General features: G+C 44.3%; 1 protein-coding gene across 2 annotated transcripts in view; it reads left to right on the forward strand.

Moving 5' to 3' along the window:
* LOC124787634 overlaps nt 1-12,867 on the forward strand; it is a 74,307-nt gene that overhangs the window by 11,865 nt on the left and 49,575 nt on the right. Inside the window, exons 2-3 of one of the 2 annotated variants that reach the window (XM_047254400.1) lie at nt 2,722-4,127; nt 10,062-10,258. In XM_047254400.1, coding sequence (XP_047110356.1) covers nt 2,798-4,127; nt 10,062-10,258 — 1,527 coding nt within the window. In that variant the 5' untranslated portion in view covers nt 2,722-2,797. The remainder of the gene's footprint in view (nt 1-2,721; nt 4,128-10,061; nt 10,259-12,867) is intronic. The other variant, XM_047254401.1, reaches the window with a different exon arrangement.

Raw genomic sequence — 12,867 nt, forward strand, 5'->3', positions numbered from 1 at the left:
ACAAAAACTACAGAAAAGGTGGTAAACGAAAACGGTAAGATGTATGACCTGTTTTAAAACGTCAGGTAACACGTCTTTAAATTTGCAATAAAGACGTAAATAATAGGCAACAGTAGATGTGGCGACGCTGTAGCAGCAAGCGACAGACGTTAAGTATGAAGCAGTTATAATCGGACATTAGTGCACGTTGGAAGTCACTTGAGTTCTCCTTACCGTTGACACTGCTTCTTTACTGACAACACAATACTCTCCGCCTTCTTTGATAGGGGGGGGGGGGCAGGGGGGGGTCCGCCGCTCTTGGCATCTAATGGTAAATTCCGCATTAAGAGGGATGTACGGATCAGACGATGTATGGTACCTTTCCCCATCGATTCTCTAGAGGACCTCCCCATTTCTTGTTTTATTTCTTAAGCTGTCCTGTACGAATACAACAAACTGTTTGTTTATAAACAAATAAATCTTCTGCTACCAGTCACGAGTTTTTCTTTATTTTACTATTCGCACGACGCGTTTCGAGAAATAATTCCCATCTTCAAGTGCTTTTTTTTGGTGTTTATTAAGCTATTTCTTTTGATGTTGTCAGTGTGTGTGTGTCTGCTTCATTTTGTTGACTTTTACTGTAATGTATAAGAAACACGTGATTTTTAGTTGGGTATCAATTCTTTTTGTGAGGTTAGTGGCTAAAATTTAGAAGAATTTGTACTTAGTTTTCTAATGGTCCATTTGTGTAGTGTCTCACACACACTTAACATCGCACACAACTTGTTGTACACTTTACACATCGAATATATCTTATATAAACAAAACGGTTACAAAGATCTTCTTACAAGTAGTCCACAGGGATAAAATTATAGGTCTTCCACAGATTATGATATGCTTTTGTACAGAGGTTATTTATCTTAACAATTTGGCTAATGAATTACTTATATTGATTTTACTATTGTGCTTATTTCTATTTTTTACTATTTTTATTTAAGTATATTATCGAAACATCTGAAGAAATTCACTGATTCACTTTCAAGTTTTTCATTTAATATTTTATCTTCATATTTTCTGTAATGTGAATATATCTCCAGTTCTCCAAGCTAATCCATTTTATGTCCTTCATTTAATCGGTGGAGTACTTTGACATTTTGCTCTGTATTATGTATGTGTGTTGCTATTGCTGATGTAGTGTGTTTGTTGTGTGTGTGTATGCTGTAATGTGCTCTGTGTACCTGGTGTTAATATTTCGGCCTGTTTGTCCTACATAGAACTATGAACATTCCTGGCATGTTACCTTATATATTCCAGAGTCTGAATATGGATCATGATTACACTTTATGTTATGTATTAGTTTTTTGTGTAGTTTATTAGATGTAGAAAACCCAATTTTTACTCTGTGATTTTTGAAAATATTTGCAAACTTCTGTGATACATTGCCTATGTATGGAATGCTAGATATACATTTGTTTTTCTCTTTTTCTTCTGTGGCGCAGTTTGTACCTGGGTTTTTCTTCACTTTATCTAAGATTGTGTCAACCATGGAAGCATTGTAATCATTGGCAACTGCAATTTTTTTCACTGTGTTTATTTCTTGTTGCATATTTTCTTGGTTCAATGGTATTTTTGTTGCCCTATGCAGCATTGACCTGTATGCTGCCTGTTTATGGATATTTGGGTGACATGAGGTTGCAGGGATTGTGGTGTCAGTCATTGTTTCTCCTATGAATTTTGAATGTGCATGTGTTGTTGTGTCTTGTAATATTTAGGTCCAGAAAGTTGATACTTTTATTTTGCTCATATTCCACTGTAAATTTCATTTTCTCATTTAGATTATTGAAATGATTAAGAATGTCTGTGATGTCTTTGGTATCTCCTTTCACTAACAGTAGTGTCTCATCTACATATATTCTATAAAATTCTATTTTCTTTAGGCAAGGTTCTTGGCTGTCAAATAATTTTTGTTTTAAGTGATTTATGTATATGTCAGCTATGGTACCGGATATACATGAGCCCATTGCTAGGCCATCTGGTTGCTTATAAATGTTGTCATTAAAGGTAAAGTTATAACTAAGGGTTAACTGAAGGAGTTCCATAAATTCGACAATCTCTGTGTATGAAAGTTTCTTGTGTTGCATAAGGTTCTTTTGTATTACTGTTAGAGCTTCTTGTATGGGTCTGTTTGAATAAAGGTTGGTGATGTCAAGTGATATAAACTGTGCATCTTGGGGGAGCTTTCTGGTTCTTAGTTCTTTGGCTACAACCAGGCTGTTTTTTATGGAATATGTTGTTTCATATGTATAATTTTTCATCGGTATGTTATTCAGTTTTTGTGACAGTTTGTATGCTGGGCTATTTATAGAGTTGACCACGGGACGTATCGGGTTTCCATTTTTGTGTATTTTTGGCTGTGCTCTTAAGTGTGTTTCTTATGTATTACAGTAAAAGTCAACAAAATGAAGCAGACACACACACACTGACAACATCAAAAGAAATAGCTTAATACACACCAAAAAAAAAAAAAAAAAAAAAACGCACTTGAAAATGGGAATTATTTCTCGAAAAGCGTCGTGCGAATAGTAAAATAAAGAAAAAAATCGTGACTGGTAGCAGAAGATTTATTTGTTTATAAACAAACCTATTGTATGTACAGTCGCATACTTTCAAAAACCGTCTATAATGAATCAAATGAGATAAGAAACTGTGTTTCACACGAGATACGTTTCGTGCTCCCCGCAGTCGTCTCCGCCGTCGACGCCGCCCCCGCCGGCCTCGGAAGCGAGCTTCTTCCAGCGGGCGTCCTGTACACCCGGCGATGGCCGCGCCACGCCCATCATCTGCCAGGTGCCGACGCTGCGCGCTATGCCGGCCACGACGAACGCGTGGCCGCCGCAGCCGCCGGCGTCGCTCAGCACCGAGACGGAGCACGCGCCGCCACCCGCCGCTCTCCGGCCGCGCTCTCCAGCTCCAGCGCCGGATCCGGCTCCAGGCGACAGGGAGAGGGGACTTGGCCGTGTGGGTGGAGGCGGCCCGGCGCTCCTCCCCCGCGGCGTGGGCACCTCCGCGTCCGGCCACGCCCGGTCTCCGCGACAGCTCGGCGCCGAGCTCTCGGCCGGCGACGCCTTTCCACTCTGCGCCGAGCTCTCGGCCGGCGACGCCCTTCCACTCTGCGCCGAGCTCGCGGCCCGCGACGCCCTTCCAGTGCTTCATCGACGCCGCGGGCGACGCCGTGTCGTTCACGGCCGCCGTCAACAGCAGGTCGCCGACGCAGGTGGGGGCCGGGCAGTGCCCCGCGGGGGGCGGCAGCCGCCCCACGTCCCCCCTGGCGCCCCCGGACTCCCCCGTGAAGCGGCCGGCGTCGCCCGTGCCGCCCTACATCCCGGGCGTGCCCGCTTCGCCCGTCCGCCGCCCCCTGCGGAGGGTCCTCAACGGCCAGACTCCTCACCGGCCGTACAGCCCCAGTGCTCCGGCACTCACCAGACTGCACTGCTACAGCGGCGGCGCCGCCGCCTTCGCGGACGACCTCTGCGACAGCAGCTGCGGGCTCGACGGTCGCGGCGGTACCACCATATACTACTACAGCGCGACCGACGGCAGCTGCAGGAAGCTGACGAGGAACTTCTCCCACGATGACGAGCGCTCCACTGCTGCCGAGACGCCCGAGAGAACCCAGTCCAAAAACTTGGCGCGTTCCGTTTCCTTCGGCCCTGTCGAGGTTTTGGACGGCTCTGACAAGGAGACTCTCCCACAGACGTCAATCACCGAGCGGGAAATGAACCGGGACAACGACGATGCCGAGACGGCTGCAGTACTTGAAGCTCCCAACAGTCCAGTCAAGAAAGTTAATTCCGAAGCCAGTCCAGAGGCAAAAAAGGAGATAGCCGTTGATGACGCACCGCAGAAACCGTCGTTGCTCGTGCCGGCCGTAAAAGTGGAGGAAGTGTCTCTCCAACCTGGTAATGAAGCTGAAGCAGCCCAAGGGACCACAATACAGGCTCAGCAGATGGAGCCGCATAACAAGGATCTGCCTACTGGAAGAGGGCAGAAGAGCTCTGAATGCAAGGCTAGGCAACTTCCGAAGTTCAAGCTCGTTCCTGAAGGTGGTCAGCTCCTGCGCGTAGAAGCGCAGCTGATGACCGCAAATGGTGCAGTATATTATATCTCCCTTTTTATTTTCTAGAACCTATAATTCTGGGATCTAACCAAGCTAACAGTCCCAGTTTTGTACATCACATCTCTCTCCACACCTCAAAGTATCATCAAAAAGAAATTCTGTGCTCTAGACTTTTGGTGCATAGAGGTAGCACGTGCGACGTAAACCGTAACTTTACTGATCAGCTCCCAGCACCACACTAGTCTATCCTGTAAAAATATCTGCGTCTCTACGTAACTACTGCAGTCTTCATCCATTTGATCCTGCTAACTGCCTTAGCCTCTCTTTACGATTTTTACAGTTTTCACATCCCACACATCATTCCATCATTAGATGATGATTCGTTTGTGTCTCAGAACGTTCCCTATCTACCGGTCCCCTCTTTTAGTTAAGGTATGCCATAGATTTCTTTCCTCCCTAGTTCCATTCAGTACATTATCATTGTCTATTCAATCTATCCATCTAATGTTCAGCGGTTTTCTGTAGGAGCAAATTTCGAAACTTCTATACTCTTCTTGTCCAAACTGTTTAACTTCTGTGTGAGCCTACACCCCGGACAAATACTTCCTAACACTTCCATTTGATTACATGTTAAAAAATCGCTCTTTTTCGGAAATGCTTTTCTTGCTACTGCCTTTCTGCACGTTATATCGTGTCTGCTTTGATCGTCATCTCTTATTTTACTGTCCATATAGGAGATCTCGTCTACTGCTTTCCTGTCCTCTTTCTTGATCTAATTCTCACGACATCTCATTTAATTCGACTACATTCCATCACCTCTCTTTTATTTTCGTTGATGGTCATTTTATAATCTCTTTTCAAGACACAATCGGTTCTGTTCAACTGATCTTCCATGTCCTTTGAAGTCTCTGACAAAATTACAACGTCATCCGCAAACCTCAACGCTTTTATTTATTCTCCCAAAACTTTAATTCTGTCTCCAAATATCTCTTTGTTTTCGTTTACTGCTTGCGCAGTGTATAAACTAATAACATCTGAGATAGGCTACATCTCTGTCTCACGCTCTTCTAAACTAACGTTTCTCTTTGTTGCCATTCTACCCTTCCGATTGTCCTCTGGTTTCTGTTGTAGATGACATTTCACACTCTGTTCCTCATAACTGCTACTGTCAGAATTTCTAACTGTGCAGTCCAGTTCACAACATCGTAAGCTTTGTCTCGGTCTAACAAATGCTATAAACGTAGTTTCACCTTTCTTCAGTGTATCTTCTAAAATAAAGAAAGTCGTGGGTTCAGTGTTATCTCGAACTTTCCACCATCTCTCTAGAAACCAAACAGATCTTCACCGACATACCTTTTACCAGATTTTCAATTTTTCTGTAAACAATTAGTATAAGCATTTTAACTCTATGACTTATTAAACTGATGGTACGGTAATATTCACACTCTGTCTTCTTTAGAATAGGAGTTAGTACATTCTTCTTGAATCTTGAGAGATATATCCCTTGACACATATATCTTGCCTAGCAGGTGAAGTAGTTACGTAATTGTATGTTTTGTTAAGGATCTCTGTAATTCTGAGGGAATGTGCTTTGTGTCGACTTGTCAAATTTTTATCCAGTATCATATCTCCCATATTACCTCCTTCTCTTCCCTTTCCATAATATTCGTTTCAAGCTCGTTTCCTTCATAAAATTCTTGTATTTATTCCACCTTTTAGCATTCGCTTGGCAGTTGCTTACCATCTGAACTCTTCATGTACATGTAGCTGTTTCTCTTTTTTCCACAGATTTCTTTAACTTTCCCATATCTATCTTTCCCATAGACACACACGCTTCTACAAATTTGCATTTCTCCTCTAGCCATTCCTGCTTCGTCATTCTGCGCTATCTGCCAGTCTTATTATTTAAACATCTGCGTTGCCTTTTGCCAGTTCGTTTGCTACATTGTTATTACTCCTTTCATTAGTAAAATTCCATATGCCATGTTTTGTCATGCAGTTGTCTTAGTCATTGTCTTTTCACCTATTAGATCCTCTGTTTCTTTCACTATTATATCTCTCAAAGCTGTCCATTTGTTTCCAGTTCCGTCTCATTCCCATCTTTCAGTCAATTGTTCCAAATGTTTCCTTTGAAACTCTCAAGATCCTCCTAAGTTTCCAATTTATCCAGGGTCCATTTCCTTAATTTCCAACTTTCTGCGATTTCCGCAGTTCTAACTTTCAGTTCATAAACTAATTACGGTCAGATTATGCCCGTGCCCCTGGAAATGTTTCGCAGTTTCGATCTGTTCCTGAAATCTCTGTTATTTCATGATGTATGTAATCTATCCGAAACCTTCCGATGTCTCCGGCTCTCTTACATGTACAAAACCTCCTTTCATGAAAAGTGCACCGGCGATACTCGTACTATCCTACGCAATGTCTCTTACGACCTCGTCGTCGGTATTTTTATTTATTGGTTACCGCTTACAAATGATCCGCCAGCTTGTTTCTGAGACAGGTCGTACTTTCACAATACAAGATTGTACGTGTACAGAATGTGAAACTTATTTATTATTTCTTGTTTTTAAAAGGGATTAATAATATTACAGCTTTGAATACTTATCGACTTAAAGGTAATTGAGAAAAGAAAATCTCAAAATTAATTATTTATGAATAACTGATATGAATTTATGAAGACAGAGAAGAGGTTACGATGTATTAATGCTTTAAGACGTATATTATAAATTCGGAAAAATATTTCTAAAATGAACAAGATTCTTGCATTTAAAACGGATAAATGAAACATACTAAACATTTATGAAATTAACAAAATTTTGGAAAAAAAGAAATATAAACCATAATCACATTTTTTTGGAAGAATGAAAAAAGAAGATAGGAAAGATGATAGTGGAAGAACGTCACTTCACCAAGTATGTATGATGGTGAGTGCCACGGAATTTTCCATCAAGCCGCCGACCGCAAATCACAGCTCTTCATCTAAACCTAACAACTCTAGATTTCCTAGGCCAGCCGCGGTGGCCGAGCGGTTCTAGGCACTTCACTCCGGAACAGCGCTGCTGCTACGGTCGCAGGTTCGAATCCTGCCTCGGGCATGGATGTGTGTGATGTCCTTAGGTTAGGTAGGTTTAAGTAGTTCTAAGTTCTAGGCGACTGATGACCTCGATGTTAAGTCTCATAGTGCTTAGAGCCATCTAGATTTCCTAAAAACCAAACCTTAACCTCTAATAATTGTCTTTACTCCATGTTGTCAGCGTGTTCTTTTTCTACTTGCATACAGAGTTGTTGAGATTAATGTTCTTTTTTTAAAAAAGAAAGAAAGAAAGCTATTTCGTTGTTTATTTTGGGTATTTTTTGATTTTCATTGATGGTCGTGTCGGGATCACTATCATCACCTGATTCCACGTTTGAATCAACGTTGTTTTCCATCCTGTAGATTCCTTCCTGTCTTTGCATGTAGGCTCATTGTCTGTCTCGGACATACTCTTTATATTCGAAGAAAATGTTCAAATGTTCAAATATGGTTCAGATGGCTCTGAGCACTATGGGACTTAACTGCTGAGGTCATCAGTCCCCTAGAGCTTAGAACTACTTAAACCTAACTAACCTAAGGACGACACACACATCCATGCCCGAGGCAGGCTTCAGCGTCTAGAACCGCTCGGCCACTCCGGCCGGCTTGTTCAAATGTGTGTGAAATCTTATGGGACTTAACTGCTAAGGTCATCAGTCCCTAAGCTTACACACTACTTAACCTAAATTATCCTAAGGACAAACACACACACCCATGCCCGAGGGAGGACTCGAACCTCCGCCGGGATCAGCCGCACTGTCCATGACTGCTCGGCTAATCCCGCGAGGCTTCTATATTTCGCTTTGGATATATCGTCAGTGATAGCGTTTAACATGGTCCATTGGTCTTCGTCTCTGAACACTGTGTGTATAGTGTCTTGAATATTGTTGAGGTTTAAGTGTAATATGTGTGTGCTGTTGGTATATTGACCGCAGAAAAAGACGATGTGTTTGAGAGCCTCCTTCCCCACACATCACCAGGGAAGACGAATGGAATATTCCAGAATTTGAAACACGAACAGCTGCTAGCATGAGTTTCTTAGAAGTAGATACCTTAGGGGTTACGAAGCAACTCAAATCGCTTGATACGGGCAAGTCTTCAGGTCCAGATTGTATACCGATTAGGTTCCTTTTAGATTACTCTGATACAATAGTTCCATACTTAGCAATCACATACAACCGTTCGCTCACCGACAGATCTGTCTGTACCTACAGATTGGAAAACTGCGCAGGTCGCACCAGTGTTTAAGAAGGGTAGTAGGAGAAATCCATCGAACTACAGACCTATATCATTGACGTCGGTTTGCAGTAGGGTTTTGGAGCATATACTGTATTCAAACATTATGAATCACCTCGAAGGGAACGATCTATTGATACGTAATCAGCATGGTTTCAAAAAACACAGTTCTTGTGCAACGCAGCTAGCTCTTTATTCGCACGAAGTAATGGCCGCTATCGACAGGGGATCTCAAGTTGATTCCGTATTTCTAGATTTCCGGGAAGCTTTTGACACCGTTCCTCACAAGTGACTTCTAATCAAGCTGCGGGCCTATGGGGTGTCGTCTCGGTTGTGCGACTGAATTCGTGATTTCCTGTCAGGAAGGACGCAGTTCGTAGTAAATAGACGGCAAATCATCGAGTAAAACTGAAGTGATATCAGGTATTCCCCAGGGAAGCGTCCTGGAACCTCTGCTGTTCCTGATCTATATAAATGACCTGGGTGACAATCTGAGCAGTTCTCTTAGGTTGTTCGCAGATGATGCTGTAATTTACCGTCTAGTAAGGCCATCCGAAGACCAGTATCAGATGCAAAGCGATTTAGAAAAGATTGCTGTATGGTGTGGCAGGTGGCAGTTGACGCTAAATAACGAAAAGTGTGAGGTGGTCCACATGAGTTCCAAAAGAAATCCGTTGGAATTCAATTACTCGATAAATAGTACAAGTCTCAAGGCTGTCAATTCAACTAAGTACTTGGGTGTTAAAATTACGAACAACTTCAGTCGGAAAGACCACATAGATAATATTGTGGGGAAGGCGAGCCAAAGGTTGCGTTTCATTGGCAGGACACTTAGAAGATGCAACAAGTCCACTAAAGAGACAGCTTACGCTACACTCGTTCGTCCTCTGTTAGACTATTGCTGCGCGGTGTGGGATCCTTACCAGGTGGGATTGACGGAGGACATCGAAAGGGTGCAAAAAAGGGCAGCTCATTTTGTATTATCACGTAATAGGGGAGAGAGTGTGGCAGATATGATACGCGAGTTGGGATGGAAGTCATTAAAGCAAAGACGTTTTTCGTCGCGGCGAGATCTATTTACGAAATTTCAGTCACCAACATTCTCTTCCGAATGCGAAAATATTTTGTTGAGCCCAACATACATAGGTAGGAATGATCATCAAAATAAAATAAGAGAAATCAGAGCTCGAACAGAAAGGTTTAGGTGTTCGTTTTTCCCGCACGCTGTTCGGGAGTGGAATGGTAGAGAGATAGTGTGATTGTGGTTCGATGAACCCTCTGCCAAGCACTTAAATGTGAATTGCAGGATAATCACGTAGATGTAGATGTAGATCTACATCTACATCTACATGATTATTCTGCAATGTAGATGTAGATGTAGATGTTGGTGTCTGCCTCAAACTTACGCACTTAAAATGCGTGGGGTAAGGGCCGTGTCCTGTTAAGAAATACCGCCGCTGGGATCGATATGTTTGAGTTTTAGTGTCTCCCTTGCATCGGAAAAGAACTGGTATAGCCTGCGGCCTGTATCACTTGTGTCCCACTCGCCTTAACATGTCGTCGACAGGACGTTACAGCCTAATGTTTCTTCCTCCCTTGACCTTAAGTACCCGTGTACACGTTCCACAGGAAAGCAAAGCTGCTTCTGCATGCCAGCAGGTGTTTCGGGCAGCCCGTACGCGCCGCTGCTGCAGGCGATCAGCGAGTCAGGTCGCAGCCGGCCCGCCGGCGCGCTGGAGGCTGCCCGCGGCGCATGCGCACTGCTGCTGACGCCGGCGGCGCTACTGCAGCAGGCGCTGCTGCACGCCGACCACCAGCTGCCCTGCCCCGCCGGACAGCTCTCCGGGGACAAGGTGGGGGCGGCTCTCAGGGCCGGTTCAAACAGTACTTTCGGCCAGAATAGACTACTCGTTGCTGTGGGGGCGCGTTTCGCACTTGCGTCAAAACCAGCCTGATCAACTGACTGTGCCAAGCGTAGAGCTCCAAAATCTTAAGTGTGTTTCAGATTGCGCATCTACATCTACACTATGTGATCAAAAGTATCCGGACACCTGGCTGAAAATGACTTGCAAGTTCGTGACGCCATTCATTGGTAATGCTGGAGTTCAATATGGTGTTGGCCCACCCTTAGCATTGATGACAGTTTCCACTCTCGCAGGCATATGTTCAGTCAGGTGCTGGAAGGTTTCTTGGGGAATGGTAGCTCATTCTTCACGAAGTGCTGCACTGAGGAGAGGTATCGATGTAGGTCGGTGGGGCCTGGCACGAAGCCGGCGTTCCAAAGCATCCCAAAGGCGTTCTGTAGGAGTCAGGTCAAGACTCTGTGCAGGCCAGTCTATTACAGGGATGTATTGTCGTGTAATCACTCCGCCACAGGCTGTGCATTATGAACAGGTACTGGATGTTGAATGATGCAATCGCCATCACCCAACTGCTCTTGAACGGTGGGAAGTAAGAAGGTGCTTAAAACATCAATGTAGTCCTGTGCTGTGATAGTGCCATGCAAAACAACAAGGGGTGCAAGCCCCCTCCATGAAAAACACGACCACGCCATAACATCACCGCCTCAGAATTTTACTGTTGGCACTACATACGCTGGCAGATGACATTCACTGGGCATTTGCCATACCCACACCCTGCCATCGAATCGCCACATTGTATATGTGGTGCGCGTACTGTAAGACCTTCGGTACACACACCATCAGATTATTTGACTTGTCGCTCTAACGAAGTAGGCGAGTGTCAGCAATATGTCTGGCGGTCTAATCGTGGCGTGTTTATCTTCTGCCGTTAGGTCAGACGATAGAAATGCCACTTGCACGCTTAGAGTAGCAGATTGACGGTGACCAACTTTAAACAGAACTTGATTAATTTTCACACACATTTATTACAATAATAACAAGCATAAAAATTACTTAACTTGGTTCTGGATGTTATTTACAATTGACAATCTGAAGTTCCTTTGGTATTGGTACGTTAATCTTATTCTCACATACATCTCTGATACATGACAAAAGTGTCTATACATTTATCTTCATGGCTATGTACAGGAATATGATAATCTTATTAGGCGCAGACTGAAACTTGACTCTAGACTGGTATAGTCAAATGTAGAACTCGTACAGAATGGTACAGACTAATGCACACTGGTACAGACTGGTGCAGACAAATGCAGACTGACTAATCGGAGGTCTGTACACTCGTTATAATACCTCGCGCGTTCATGTATCTCTGCGTGAGTGTGATCCGCAAGGAGAAAAGTTTCTACGTTAGCAGCAATCTCATTGGCTGCGTTACATATTAATACGCTGATCGGCGGAAGTAGAATTTGGTCTGTCTCTATGGCAGCGCCATCTCGTAGTGCGGAGACGGACGAGCGCTGTGCCTGCGCTATTGTGCTTAGCGGGGCGCGCTCTAGTGGGAAAGTTGTGTACGCGCTGACTATGCGGAACTATGTACACAAAACCCACCTTTAGCATTGATGACAGCTTCCACTCTCGCAGGCATACTTCAGGTGCTGGAAGGTTTCTTGCGGAATGGCAGCCCATTCTTCACGGAGTGCTGCACTGAGGTCGGTGTGGCCTGGCACAAAGCCGGCGTTCCGAAAAATCCCAAAGGTGATCTATAGGATTCAAGTCAGGACAGGGATGTTACTGTCGAGTAACCACTCCGCCACAGGCCGTTCGTTATGAATAGGTGCTCCATGGTGTTGAATGAGGCAAATCGCCACCCCGAATTGCTGTTCAGCAATGGTAAGTAAATAGGTACTTAAAACATTAATGTAGGACTGTGCTGTGATAGTGCCACGCAAAATAACAACGGGTGCAAGCCCCCTACATGAAAAACACGACCATACTATAACACCACCGCCTCCGAATGTTACTGTTTGCACTATACGCGTTGGCAGATGACTTTCACCTCGCATTCGCCGTACCCACAGCCTCTCATCGGATCGCCACATTGTTTACCGTGATTCGTCACTCCACATAAAGTTTTTTCAGTGTTCAGTCGTCCAATATTTACGCTCCTTACAACAAGCGACGCGTGATGTTTGGCTTATCAGGAGCTGCTCGACCATGAAATCCAAGTTTTCTCACCTCCATCCTAACTGTCATAGTACTTGCAGTGAATCCTGATGCAGTTTGGAATTCCTGTGGGATGGACTCGATAGATATCTGGCTATTACAAAATGGTTCAAATGGCTCTGAGCACTGTGGGACTTAAGATCTGTGGTCATCAGCCGCCTAGAGCTTGGAACTACTTAAACCTAACTAACCTAAGGACATCACACACATCCATGCCCGAGGCAGGATTCGAACCTGCGACCGCGGCGGTCGCTCGGCTACAGACTGTAGCGCCTAGAACCGCAAAGCCACCCCGGCCGGCGCCTATTACACATTACGACCCTCTTCAATTGACTGCGGTCTCTGTCGGTCAACAGACGGGGTCGGCCTGTACGCTT

Source organism: Schistocerca piceifrons, chromosome 3 (assembly GCF_021461385.2).
Source record: "Schistocerca piceifrons isolate TAMUIC-IGC-003096 chromosome 3, iqSchPice1.1, whole genome shotgun sequence".
Taxonomy (NCBI): domain Eukaryota; kingdom Metazoa; phylum Arthropoda; class Insecta; order Orthoptera; family Acrididae; genus Schistocerca; species Schistocerca piceifrons.